This window comes from Mandrillus leucophaeus, unplaced genomic scaffold, assembly GCF_000951045.1.
Source record: "Mandrillus leucophaeus isolate KB7577 unplaced genomic scaffold, Mleu.le_1.0 Scaffold365, whole genome shotgun sequence".
Lineage (NCBI taxonomy): Eukaryota > Metazoa > Chordata > Mammalia > Primates > Cercopithecidae > Mandrillus > Mandrillus leucophaeus.
The window spans coordinates 1,986,487-2,000,963 of record NW_012103865.1 but is presented as its reverse complement, the minus strand read 5'-3'; the positions used below and the strand labels follow the sequence as shown (position 1 = coordinate 2,000,963).

General features: G+C 47.8%; 1 protein-coding gene across 1 annotated transcript in view; it reads left to right on the top strand.

Annotated features, from left to right (window-relative positions):
- Positions 1-6,445, top strand: part of NOBOX (NOBOX oogenesis homeobox) — a 25,686-nt gene extending 19,241 nt beyond the window's left edge. Inside the window, 8 exon segments of the mRNA XM_011989948.1 lie at positions 1,783-1,865; positions 2,116-2,687; positions 3,413-3,615; positions 3,856-3,962; positions 4,236-4,321; positions 4,540-4,768; positions 5,133-5,437; positions 6,144-6,445. Of these exon segments, the coding sequence (XP_011845338.1) occupies positions 1,783-1,865; positions 2,116-2,687; positions 3,413-3,615; positions 3,856-3,962; positions 4,236-4,321; positions 4,540-4,768; positions 5,133-5,437; positions 6,144-6,445 (1,887 nt within the window).
- The last annotated feature ends 8,032 nt before the right edge of the window (positions 6,446-14,477 follow it).

Below are 14,477 nucleotides of genomic sequence, written 5' to 3'. Positions count from 1 at the left end.
GCCCGGTGAGGCTTCATTAGGCCGCGCCTGTGCATCACGGGCCGGCCGCAGCGGCGGGAGTCCAGGCCATGGAACCCACAGAGGATCCCTGCCAGGGACCGCGGGGTGAGTGTGGAGACCCTGTCCTGCGAGGGGGTCAGGCTTTGGGGGCTGTGGGATTGGGGGGGCCTGTGATCACCAGTTCAGCGTTAGCCGACCTAAGAGCTTCAGTAGGCCAAGGGCCGGGTGGAGTCGGTGGGGTAGGGTGGGAGGAGGCCGACCTCACTGCCCCTGAGCTTTGGGTTTGCAACCCATCCCCCCGCCTCCTCCAATCTCCCAACGCCCTGGGGAGAGAACCCTGGGAGCCCCAGGATCCTTCCAGTCTGGGGTCTGACACCTGTCCCCTTCTTACAAGGGCACATCACTCCCATAGGACAAGTGTTTACGGAGCACCCACAGTGCTGGGTACCAGGCTTTTTGCTACAGTACAAGCTCTCCTAAAATGCTGTAAAACAGATTTGTCCCTGCTTCCCCACACCACCAGCCAGCTTTGTCCCTTCACTCCATAGAGGCCTGTGCATCCTCTTCACCAGCCCAGACCCTCTCATGCAAGTCGGGTCCAGCCTGTCTCCTAGGAAGGGACTTGGAAGGGCACCCTTGACCATGACCTTCTTCCTTGACACTCTGTTAGAAAGTCATTCCTAGGACCAGGCGCGGTGGCTCATGCTTGTAATCCCAGCACTTTGGGAGGCTGAGGCTGGTGGATTACCTGAGGTCAGGAGTTGGAGACCAGCCTGGCCAACATGGCAAAACCCCATCTCTACTAAAAATACAAAAAGTAGCTGGGTGTGGTGGCACACACCAGTAATCCCGGCTACTCTGGAGGCAGAGGCACTCTGGAACCCAGGGGGCCAAGTTTGCAGTGAGCCAGAATTGCACCATTGCACTACAGCCTGGGCAACAGAGTGAGACTCCATCTCAAAAAAACAAAGCAAAACAAAACCAACAACAACAACAACAACAAAGTTATTCCTTAAGACCTATCTCATGCAATTTTCATTAATGTAACAATAGCTTAGTCGTTACTAAGCATTCATTACAAATGTTCCAATTTAGTTGGAAATGATAAAGCAGCTCCCTGAGCTCAGGGTTCTTGGGGTTATGAGTCAGTTGGGAGGTGAAAGTGGGGGGACCATTTGATGGCCCCAGGAAGGACTCCATGTCGTGATTAAGTACACAGAGTATGTGCTCAGGGTGCTGTGTGATCTTGGACACATTGCTGTCTTATCCTCATTCCTTCATCTGTTAGAAGGGAATATTAGCAGTGCCGTTCTCACAGAGGTTAAATATGCACTGTGCAATCTTTGAAAGGTGCTTAGTGCCATGCCTGGAACATGGTAAGCTCCCGATGCATCAGTCAGCTCAAAGAAAGGAAGCCAAGCTTTAGGGATAAATGGTAGGATTTTTAGTTCTAGCTGGGTTTCCTTACTCGAAAAAGAGGTTGACCAGAGACTGAGATTTTGCTTTGCAGGGAGCGGGAGGAAATGGACATGCTGGGTGGTGGTTGGTGGGGGGGCCTGTATGGGGCTGAGTAGGGTTGGCAGAGACAGAGTTCCGTGGTTGTCCCTGTTATCTCTTTTGATGTTCTTGCCTCAGCTGCTGGAGATGATCGAATCCTGCCTTGTCCCATTTCCAAGCAATAATGCCTATGTTAATAATGATGCAGCAGGAACAGCATCTCGCCTTGGGAGAAGCAGAATCCCTGTCAATCTGTTTCTCTTTGTCTTCCTGGTCCACCCCCAGCCCCAACATGATCCCTTGGAGATACCTGAACAGTCCCTCAAACTCATACCCCTGGTGTCTGGGAAAAAGGGAACTCACAGGGAGTGAACACTCCCAAATTAGGAGATACCATGAACTAAGGCCTTCTCAGAATTGCATGCATTTGTCTAGATTTTTGAAAGAAGTTGGGTTATCTGATTTAATCCTCACAAGAGTCAAGCTAGGAAGGTAAGTGTGGAATTATTACCCCATTTGATAGGTAGACAAATTAAAGCTTAAGATCAAACCGTTTGCAGAGCAGGAAGCAACATTTCCTCTTGGCCAGTTCTTCCTTCTCCCTGATGCTAAGGTCAGTGGATGTTGGCTCCCCACAGGCCAGGAAGCTGCAGAGAAGGCCCTGGCTGCCAGACCCCGGGAGGAGGAACTGCTCCGGGGCTCAGCCCCTCATGCTCAGGACACTCAGAGTGAGGAACCGCCACCCTCCTGCACCATCTCAGGAGAGAAGAAGCCGCTAGCAGTCTCTGGAGAAGCCACTAGGGCTGATGCTGGGAAACCGTGCCCGCCCCCCCGCTCCAGGGCTCTCCACAAAGACAGAACGGTAGCCCGCTCCAGGCCCCAGGCGCCGGGGGAAGATTGCTCCCTCCCGGTGGGCGAGGTGAAGACAGGAAAGAGGTCCTATTCTCCAGCCCCCGGGAAGCAGAAAAAGCCCAACGCCACGGGATTGGCCCCAACATCATCTCCTGGTGCCCCTAACTCAGCCCGTGCCACACACAACCCAGTGCCCTGTGGGTCAGGCCGGGGGCCCTGCCACCTGGCCAACCTCCTCAGTACATTGGCACAGAGCAACCAAAACAAAGACCAGAAGCAGGGGCCCCCGGAAGTGACTTGCCAACTTAAGAAAAAGACACGAACCCTATACCGCTCAGGTAAGTCCCTAAAGAGAGGAAACTGAAGAGATCTGGGATCATCCTGGGAAAAGGTGGGGCTGTGCGAAGAATCTACCCCCAGGAGACCCGAGGGATGTGGTTAGTTTGTACGTCACTTCGTCCCGGATTCTCTCTTGGGCCGTGGTAGTGCCACTATCTCTGACCTTCAGAGGGAAGGTTGGGTTATCACATCAGAAAATGAGGTTGGAGCTGGGCACAGTGGCTCATGCCTGTAATCCCAGCAGTTTGGGAGGCTGAGGCAGGTGGATTACCTGAATTCAGGAGTTGGAGACCAGCCTGGCCATCACGGTGAAACCCTGCCTCTACTAAAAATACAAACATTAGCCAGATGTGGTGGCCTGTGCCTGTAATCCCAGCTCTTTGGTAGGTTGAAGCAGGGGAATCGCTTAAACCTGGGAGGCAGAGGTTGCAATGAGGTGAGATTGCGCCACTGCACTCCAGCCTGGGTGACAGAGTGAGACTCCATCTAAAAAAGAAAAACAGAAAATGACCAGGGTAGAAAAGTAAGGAAAGTAAACATACTGCTCTCGGCTATAGCACTCAAGAGTGAGAAGGCCCAGCCCAATAGGAAAAAGGCTTTGGGAAAGTGTTGGGTTAGGGGCAGTGGCCCCATCTGTTGGAGATACTTGGTGAGCATCTCTCTTTCTCTTTGCCTGCCTGTCACTGGCATTTGTCCTCTTCACACAAGTTTCTTCTTCTTTCAGATCAGCTGGAGGAGCTAGAGAGGATATTCCAAGAAGACCACTATCCTGACAGTGATAAACGCCGGGAGATTGCCCAGACGGTGGGGGTGACTCCCCAGCGCATCATGGTAAAGGGGGCCGGCTCCCTGGTGGCAGGGTGGATTGGCGGAGGGCCTACCATTGAAACTCTTGAATAGGAGAGTAAGTGCTTAGGGGCAGCCTGGGTAGAAGCTGAATTGAGGCCTCAGAAGTGGCTGTGTCCCTGACTGTTTCCAGAGTGCCACAGCCTGAGAGCATTAGGAGAAGGCACTGCAGACTTTTGACAAAACCAGCCTGACAGAGGCCTCAGAAGCAGAGTGCTGGAGTGACCTTCCAAAGTCCTGTAGCTCCTTGTGCAACAGACAGGACCTAAGCCTGAGTCTCTGCCCTTCTTCTCCAGTTCTTCAAGCACCTTTCCCCCGTAGGTGTGGTTCCAGAATCGCCGGGCCAAGTGGCGAAAAATGGAGAAACTGAATGGGAAAGAAAACAAGGACAATGCTGCAGCCCCTGGCCCTGCCAGCAGTCAATGCAGGTCAGAATTCCTCCTCTTTCTGTATCATCCCTGTGGGTAGAAGTGGGGTCCAAGCTGGGATCCTGAGGGTCTAGAAGGAGAGCATTGGAAGGCTAGGCATGAGTCCTGGGGTTGCCAGCTAAGATTTACAGGGATTTTGGCTGCCATGGGATTGGGAAGTTGCCAATGCTCTGTAGGAGGCAGAGTTTAGGAATTGGTGTCTCTCCTGGCAATGATCGCCTGGGCAAATCCAGAGACCACCAAAGCTACAGTCTTCATTCTTCCTGCCTCCAGTTCTGCAGCTGAGCTCCTACCTGCTGTGCCCATGGAGCCAAAGCCTGACCCTTTCCCTCAGGAGTCCCCTCTGGATACCTTTCCAGGTGAGCTCCCACCTTCAGAGCTGGGGGAAAATGGCAACTAAAGATAGTGAAGACGGACCTTGTTTGATGGAGGTGGCAGTGACCGGAGTCCTCCAGTGTTTCGGCCAGCAGGGCCTATTCAGGGGGACCTGGCATGTCTTGTGTCTACCATTCAGCAATGCCAAACATGCCTCCCATTGCCCTTACCTTTATAGCCCCTCTTTGCTTTCTGCTCCTAGAGCCCCCCATGCTGCTGACTTCTGACCAGACTTTGGCCCCCACCCAACACAGTGAGGGTGCTCAGAGGGTGGTGACCCCCCCACTCTTCAGCCCCCCACCTGTGCGAAGGGCCGACCTTCCTTTCGCCCTTGGCCCTGTCCACACACCCCAACTGATGCCACTGCTGATGGACATTGCTGGCAGTGACAGCAGCAACAAGGATGGCCTCTGTGGGTCCTGGGGGACAAGGTAAGGAACCTACAGGGGGTAGGTCAGTCGAGTTATCTGGGCGGGGGTGGGGGTGTACATGGAGAGAAGATAGACCCTGAGAGAGAAGAGGGTTAACTGAGGGGAGCACAGAGTAGTACAGGAGTTGGGGATGAAAGAGATAAGGGGATCTGGGGAATGGCCTAGGGGATCACAGCAATAGAGCAGAAACAAGGACAAGATGCTAGGAGCAGGAGGCAGGAGAAGAGGCAGCTGCAGCAGCCTTGCAAGGCTGGGGTCACCATGGAGATGAGAAGGAGTTGAGAGGAAGGGACTCAGCTACTGTAGTAGGAATGGGGAGCTCCTCCACCCCTGCACCTCACCAGCTGTTCCCCTGTCCTTGCAGCATCACCCTGCCACCCCACTGTTCATATTTGGAAGAGCTGGAGCCCCAGGATTACCAACAGAGCAACCAGCCAGGACTCTTCCAGTTCTCCCAGGCTCCACAGCCCCCACTTTTCCAGTCCCCTCAGCCCAAGTTTCCCTACCTCCCCACTTTCCCCTTCTCCATGCCCAGTTCACTGACACTTCCACCGCCCGAAGACTCTCTGTTTACGTTTCCCTGTGGCCCCAGCGGGGGCACGTCACAGGGCTATTGCCCAGGTGCCTCCTCAGGGCAGATCCTGATGCAGCCCCCTGCTGGGAATATGGGTGAGTTGGGGCTGGGAGAGAAGGTCCCCTTGGGATTGAGGAAGGTGGGTGGGAGGGGACAAAGAGCCACGTTATCTGGAGGGTAGACTGAGGCAGGTCATGCGTGGTGAATAAAACCTTTGGTTTATGAAGCTCTTCTCCCTCGAATTCTGCAGAGGCTGCAGAGCACAGGGAGAGTTAGCAGAGAACTCTGGAGTCTGGCATTAGGAAAACAGGTTTGAAATCCAGCTCAGCCAGTTACTAGCTCTCCTGAGTCTCAGTTTCTGGGACTCTGAAATGGGACTCACAGTTCTATGTCAGGGAGGGATTTGGTGAGGATTATAAACAACAGGAGTGAAAATACTTGGCTTAGAGTAGATGGCAGCTAATATTCTGCTGGGCCACTCGGACCTCTGAAATCCCAGAAACATCTGTCATATTAAAACTAGATTCTAGCAGAAGGGGAGACAAGATCAGGTGGTTCCTGGTCTCCTTGTTGCGTGTATGAAACAGCATTGGCCTGATCCATGGTTCGCTTTGTGTCAATGTTACTAAACCACAGGACCTCGAGTGCTGGAGCCTGTGTCCTAAGGGTGGAAGACTTGCACTGAGGTCCTAAGCTGCGTCTGTGTGTGTTGGGGCACGGGGGGATCTGTTGTAGAACACAGTTAATGATAGTTGATGCTGTCGGTCCTGTCTGGTAATCCTACACCCTCTGACCCCACAGGCACAGCCTCCTGGAGTGACCCCTGTTTGCCAGAGCTGCCCTTCCCTGGTCCGTTCTGCCCGCAAGCTCCGGGGCATCCCCCAGGAGGGGATGGCTACTTTCCCGATCTATTTCCAGCTCCCTGCACCCAGGCTCTGGGCAGGCAGCCTTCGTCAGCTCTCTCCTGGCTGCCTGAAGGGGCCAGACCAGGGACTGGGCTCTTACTCAGCAAGGCAAAAGAGGAACCGCCAGCTGCTTCCCTGGATCAGCCCTCAGCACTGGAGGAGGCCAGAGGGGATGACAAGAATAGCCATGTCCCCTAGTTGGGGGGTCAAAGAGTGAAAAGAGGCTGCTTGGTGGGACAGGATTAGGCCCGCTGAGAGGACAGGGGTTGGAGGTTTGGGAAAGAGTGTGGACTCTGTAGACTGAGGGGACAGTCAGATGTTTCCCCTGTGTAGGCTCGTCTTGCTGATATGAGAAGGAAGAAAGAGGGCTGGCCCTTCCCTTTTCTTCACACTCCGTGTGGGGCTCCTGAAGGAAGCAGGTGGCCTGTGTTACTTCTGAATGTTGTATCAGGTGTTTTTGTTTGTTTCCTACCCTCGCTTGACAAGTGAGCTGGAGTGTCCGCCGTAAGCAGTAAACTAGTCCGTCCTGGGGTTTTCTCTGTGGTGATGTGTCTCAGTGATGTGTCTCCGCGCTCACACTAATGAAGAGCTCCGTTTTCTTCCTTTTATTCCACCTGGCTGAGCAGTTATTGGATGCCATTCTCAGGTGGGCACCACCGGGCAGGACCACATGGAGGGCCTCTTCCCTGGGCCCGTCTCTCCCACTGAAGAAGGAACTGGGCATCTTGGGCTTTTCCTTCGGTCCCAACATGTAACCATATTCTATTCCCAAACCCATGACTGACCCTGAGCAAATCTGAGTCTGGGTCTTTCTCTGGAAGTTGGGCCCTGTAGGGACAGGATCACAAGAGAAGCCTGAGAATATGTGAGGTCACTTCTCTAGGATTGTGAACGATGACTTACTTTCCCACAGCTCTTTTGAGTGTGTGTGTTGAGGGCGGCCCGAGGAGCACTCCGAGGATAGCAAGTAGACAGTTCCCTCCCGCACAGGAGGACATGACAGCATCCCCAGACTGTAATGGCCCAGACCTTACTGGGCCAGAATGAAGGGTCCACAATCTTTTCTGTCTCTCCCACCCCAGCCTGCAGAGGCACCAAAAGACACTTCACTAAGCGCCTTGAGAGATCACCCCCCTAAAATGATCACCAACCATTTCATGCTTAACTCTCCCCCATAGACTGCAATTTTACCTCCTGCATTTGTTGATGATTACCATTTGAAGTTGGGTGCTAATCTAGGGAGGTTTGGTTATAGGTTGAGATGTGGGAAGAGGAGGGAACAAGAGACAACCAAAGATGGAGAATGCTCCCTAGATGTCTGCACGAGGGGTCAGGAGCTCAGGAAGGAATGGACACTGAGTGAGGATGTACCAGCCTCCCGTTCCATTGCACAGAGTGATTCTGCATCCACATTGAACTTGAATAGCTTCCTTCTGTCCTCTGGTGGTGAGTCAAATTAGGCAAATGACAAATTAGGCAATGAAGGAAGAAACATCAATTAGACCTTATTGGTTCTATGCTTGAGATCCTGCTTTAGGATGTTAAGGGCTAAAGGGAGCATGAGAAGGAAGGTACACAACCAATTTGTATAAAAAGAGAAGTGGGTGGTGCCTGGGAGATGGGAGAGATGGGACCGAAAAGGACCAGAAAGATGAATAAAGGGTGAAGACAGTAGGTCTAAGAAGCAGCAAAACGTTGACTGGGTGATGAAAGAGAAAGATAACCACAGAAGAAAATCTATCCTAAAATATATTTAAACAGAGGAGAAAAGGTAAGGCACAGATCTGGAGACTAGAGGAAAGGGACCTGAAGGGTCTAAAGTAGGAAAGAACAGGATAGGAGGGGAACAAAGGAAAAAGGCCAGGGGTTGGGAGAGACAGGAGATGACACATGAATCAGGAAGTGGAATTCAAAAAGAGCAGCGAAAGGCCAGGTGCAGGTGGCTCATGCCTGTAATCTCAGCACTTTGGGAGGCCGAGAAGGGCAGATCATGAGGTCAGGAGATCAAGACCATCCTGGTTAACATGGTGAAACCCCCGTCTCTACTTAAAAAAAAAAAAAAAAAAAAAAGCCAGGCATGGTGGTGTGCGTCTGTAGTCCCAGCTACTCAGGAGGCTGAGGCAGGAGAATGGCGTGAACCCAGGAGGTGGAGCTTGCAGTGAGTTGAGATTGTGCCACTTGCTCTCCAGCCTGGGAGACAGAGCTGGACTCCATCTCAAAAAAAAAAAAAGAAAAGAAAAAAGGCAGAGAAAGCTGAAGGGACAGGAAGATGAATATGAAAAGGGGGAAAGTCAGTAAATAGTTATAAAGATCAATGTTCTCCTAATAAAGGAGTGTTTAGGGATTAGAGAGATGGATTAAAGCAATAGGTAAGTGCAAGCCAATGAGAAAATGTCTTAGAGGATGCAGAAATTCACCAGAGGGGCAGAAGTCAGGAGAAAACCAGAGGGTCGACTTGGCTGGTATGTGATGCAGATTGTAATAGCCAGGTTTCAGTATCCTTAATTTAGGGATTAGGATATGTATTTGTTAAATTATGAAAGGTTTTATGATGCATAACTGATAACTGAGTTTTTAAAAGTATGTATTTATATATCTCTATTTATTTTCACATTCTGTCTCATGAGGCTCATGAAATGAACAGCCTAAAAACAGACATAGGGGAAAACAGATGGAAGACTGTAACTGCTCTTTCCATTAACCCCCAGAGCATTCTGTTGCTTTCAAAGCCCTACATGGTGGCTGGATATTTTCTCCTCCAGATCTCCATTGGTTCGTGCTCCCGCTATTCAATGATTAGTAGCACCTCTGCATGGAGCAAATACAGCATCTAACACCAAGTGAAGGGAAATCAACTTGGATATCTGTCCTTACATGCAACTCTTAGATAAAAAGTATTGATCTAATAGTATACTAAAAATAAAATGAGTTAACTGAGAATTAAAAACAAACACTAAACAAAGAGAAAATGGTGAAAACATCTTAGAAGCATAGAAACTTAGGGGTGAAAGAAAAAAATCCAAGCTCCTGCCTTGCAGGAATCTCTTCTAGCCACCGTTGATGGGGCACCATTCAGTATTCTTTTCCCACTGGAGGGTCTGGGGCTTGGGGCTAACTGCCTTACACAAGAGCCTGCGGAATTTTTGAACAGCTTTATTATAAAATTGTTCTACTAGAAATAAACCAATATCTTGTTTGATGGATCTGGGTTTTATTTTCCAAGAGCTACAAAAAATAAATCACAAATCTAAGGGACTGTATATCATTCCTATTACAAAAGCTTTGCTTTCTACAGGCGATGGTGGGAGCTCTGTCTGCCAGCCCTCATGGGGCTCGGGCTGCAGGCTCTTTGCCACCCTGGACACCTCTTTTCAAATAAATGTGAGTTTGCCCATGTTCCTTTTAGGAGTGGTGTCGGAAATGAAGTCTACTTTGAATGTGGTCTGGTCAACACTTTGGTACAGCTGTCATCTCCATTAAATGGGATACTCTACAAATGGTGTCTCTATTAAAAACACATTAGCATTTTTGTGCAGCTGGTTCATATTCTTGGTCCAAAACTATGACCTCTAGGTCATTTAAATAGAAGCTGTTTTAAAGGCAGTGCACCCTCCTTATTTTGCACTTGGAGAATTGACATTTCTAATCTAAATATACAGAGACTTACATGGCTTGTTCAGTTTCATTGTGTTAATTTTAGCCCAATATTGAGCTTAAGATGCTCTGGAGTTTTTATATAATATTAGCCATTTTTTGCAGTTTTCTTCTGCCTGCAAATCTGATCAATATGTTTTACATATTTTATAATCAAATCATTAATAAATTAGTCAACAGAATATAGGTCAGCACAGGACATTTTGGTACTCCTCTTTGAAAATACTCCATTAATGGATACTTCTTTTTTTTGTATAGACGGTTAAACTAGCTACAAATCTTCCTAAACTGTGTTATCATCCCATACCATCCTTTACTGTCTCCCTCAAGGATTTTAGGAATAAAACTCCTGTACGATTCAATAAAATCAAAAACATATTCTCTGTATAGCACTCTGATAATATAACATTCTTGTAAACCTGAATATGTAACAAATGAGATAGACTAGTTTGGAACACCTGTTGTCTTTCCTGGTTATTTTTTACCTGAGTGTTCATAAACCACTTTTCAAGAATCTTATAGAATTCCATAAGATTTTACATTAAATTTATTGTCCTTTAGTTTAGACAGATCATGCCATTGGAAATTAGGATATCTGCCTCTAGTAAGTCTTAGGAACCCTCTCTTGTCCTGTACTAGAAAGAATATAGGATGATTTAAAAGTTATAAGGCTCCAATTTGGGTTTTTAAGTTCATCTATTTTTTTTTTTTTTAAAAAGACAGAGTCTCGCCCTGTTGCCCAGGCTGAAGGGCAATGGCATGATCTTGGCTCACTGCAACCTCTGCCTCCCGGGTTCAAGCAATTCTCCTGCCTCAGCCTCCTGAGTAGCTGCGATTACAGGCACGTGCCACCACGCCCAGCTAATTTCTGTATTTTTAGTAGAGATGGGATTTCACCATGTTGGCCAGGTGAACTCCTGATCTTGTGATCTGCCTGCCTCGGCCTCCCAAAGTGCTGGGATTACAGGCATGAGCCACCGCGCCTGGCCCAACTCTTTTAATTTCTAGAATATTTTCATTTCTTTGGGAAGATAGTCTGAAACAAAACTCAAGTGCATCTGCTGTGTCTGTATTGCATGTTGACATTATGATGTCTGGCTGCAGGAGTATATTTCTCTTTTCTCTCTCCTTCCTGTCCCAAGTTTGGTTTTATTATTATGATTGCCAGTGTTACTGTTCATATTGGTCTTCACATGCTTGCAGAGTGGAGTTTCTTCCAGGCTTCTCACGTTGAGATACCGTCTTTGGAATTCCAGCGTGTGCTTTCTTTTAACTTTTGCATTTTTTCAACCTTTTCAAGATCCGAGCTTGCCTGTGTAGCCACATTGTCACCTTTTGGATGACTTCCTTTGTCGCTGGTTGTAACGATGAGTGATTATATCTTTAGAATTTTGTTTCTGATAGTTCCACATCACTTTGAGCCATCCTCAGGTGGAAGAATATTGCGCTTCTTACAGGAAGCTCTAGCTTTTGCTCTGGTTTAACGTGGAGAGGGAGCAAAGTTTCTGCCTGCTGGAATGCAGCAATGGTCTAGGCACTCTGCTTAGAACACGAGGCAAATGCATTTCAGCCTTGCTCCTATTCCACCTGCTTCCTCCCCTCCCTCCCCACCGCCCATGTCCTCCTCCTCTAACAGTGCAACCTCAGGACTTTGCAGTTGGCCAGAGCAGAATCCTTCCTGGCAACTCCAGAAAAAAATAAAAATAAAAATAAATGAAAAATCTGTCTAGTCCTCCAATTTTAGCGTTCACTACTAGTATCTTTCCACTAGATGGCAATCTACCACCAGTGTCACTGTGGCCCTAAACTACTCGGTTGTGTACAGCAAGAAGAGTCCATGCTAATCTTCCTCAATTCTTTCTCCAAGATGCTCCAGAGCCCCATCCTGTCAATAACATCAGGCTCAAAGTTGTTAAAGTCATTTGGGTTATAGCTTGGTTTTCCAGATAAAATATAGGATGTCCCGTTCACTTTGATTTTCAGAAAAAACAACAAATAATTTTGTAGCATAAGCATGTTCCCTGCACTATTTGGATATCTTGCATTTTTAATTTTAATTTTAATCTTTATTTATTTATTTTTTGCCAAACCTGGCAGATCCTAGTTGTAGCACTTTGCTAAGGACATCTACATCCATGTTAGTTTCCCAGTTCGAACAGATAATCCTGAAGTTGGCCTCCATGTTTTACCCAACTTTCTTGCTGTTCAGACTCCTAGGCAGTCCTGGGTTCATTGCTGGCATTTTAGTAACCACCCACCCTACCCCTCACCATTAGAACTCTCATACAGGCTCAACAACTGTCCAAAAAAGTCATTTCATGTTCTAAAATCTGTTTGATCCCCATTATATTTTTTTGTTCCTGTAGGCTGAATATTTTATTTATTTTGAGACAGGGTCTCGCTCTGTTACCCAGGCTGAAGTGTAGTGGTGTGATCATGGCTCACTGCAGCCTTGACCTCCCGAACTCTAGCAACCCTGTCGCCTCAGCCTCGAGACTAGCTACGACTATAAGCAAGCACCACCACGCCCAGCTAAATTTTTGATACTTTGTAGAGATGGGGTCTCACTATGTTACCCAGACTGAGCTCAAGCAATCTTCCTGCCTTGGCTTCCCAAAGTTCTGGGATTACAGGCCTGAGCCACCTCACCTGGCCCTGAATCTTTTATATTAGTTATTTGGATAATTTTATGAGATAGCCTATTAGAAATAATTTTAAATGTCTATATCAAATATTATTTGCAGAAATGGAACACAAAATAGAAACAGGCTACAAAAGACAATTAGGCTTTTGTTGGCCCCACTCCAATTAAATGGTCTTTATTAGTCAACAGCAAATCTGCTTCCCCAGGAATGACGCACCTTCTTCATTCACCCCCCAGTGCTGATATTGAGTCCAGAGGGCCAGTCCGGGAGACTCGGCATTCCTATGTTTGTAGTTTAGTTCATACTGTTCTTTCACAAATACCCTTTCATTTGAGTTTATAACAAAGCCTTGAGATATAGGGCAGACATCCGTTCCATCAGGTGACGGGGATTTACGGGCACAAACAATACTGGGTGAGCACAAAGATAAACAAAATCTCGTCCCAGCTTTCAGGGAACTGCCACTGTCTCTGGGGAGCCGGACAATCACATGACCAGTTACAACATAGGGGGCCAGTGCTGTGAGGTGCTAGCCCGAGAACAAAGAGTGGCAGGCACTCAAATGAAGGAAAAGCCACGTAAGAAAGCTTTAAGGTCTAAGGCATTAGAGCTAGCTTGTGAAGGAACAGTGGAATTTGGATAAGCAGAGAAGGTAAGGAAGGATATTTCAGGTAGAAAGTATAGCCAGTTTAAGACCACTGAGATTGGTAATAGGATGAGGGAGAAGCTCAGAGTGACTGGGTTTGAGTGGAGGGGCTGAGGTGGCAGATGAGGCTGCGAGGGAGATCGGGGAAGGCCTCACACAATGCTGAGTGTTTGCACATTTTTTTGGGCAAACAGTTGCACTGTCAGTTTTAACTCATGGGCATGAGTTGCCCATATTTGTGTTTTAGAAAGTTGAACAGGCCGGGCACGGTGGCTCATGCCTGTAATCTCAGCACTTTGGGAGGCTGAGGTGGGTGGATCATGAGGTCAAGAGATTGAGACCATCCTGGCCAACATGGTGAAACCCTGTCTCTACTAAAAATACAAAAATTAGCTGGATATGCTGGCGCATGCCTATAGTTCCAGTTACTCAGGAGGCTGAGGCAGGAGAATTGCTTGAACCCAGGAGGTGGAGGTTGCAGTGAGCTGAGATGGCGCCACCGCACTCCAGCCTGGGTGACAAAGTTAGGCTCTGTCTCAAAAAAAAAAAAAAAAAAAAAGGAAAGTTGGAATGAGATTGATAGATGTAGAGAGAAGATGTAGGGACATAATCAAAGGCCACTGAGACAGCCTCACTAAGAGATGTGTAGAGTAGGGCAGGGTGAAGAGACAAGAGTGAACAGACTTGAGGAATATATACACACATATATATGTGTATATATATGTATATACATATATGTATACATGTATATACGTATACATATATGTATACATGTATATACGTATATACATATATATATTCCCCCATAGGGTAGAACTTACAGACCTTTGTTGTAAGAAAAATATAGAACTATGGTCTGTAACAGAGACGAGGACTAAAAAGACTAAAGGCAGCTCTTAGGCCTATTCAGTGCAGAGAACACTAGTTCACGAGAAAGTCACGCAGGTGCAGCATGTAGCAGGAAGAAAAATGGTCTTAGGCAGACTCACTATGTTTCCTATGGAAACAACAACATAGGGAAGAGGCATTGGGCAGAAGAAAAAGTGGCATTGATAAGGGTCAGGGACAGCCTGAGAGTACAAGTAGAAAGAGCTCAGAGAGGTGCTGGATTGGGAAATGATCAAAAGCCCAAACAGGGCCATAGGTCCTGGAGGGGAGGGTGAACAGGTGTGAAAATATAAATACAATTATCCAAATTCACAGAGCAAGAAACAGGTTTAAATGATTACCTAAAAAATGCCTTAACCAAGGTCAGGTGTGGTGGTTCATGCTTGTAATCCAGCAC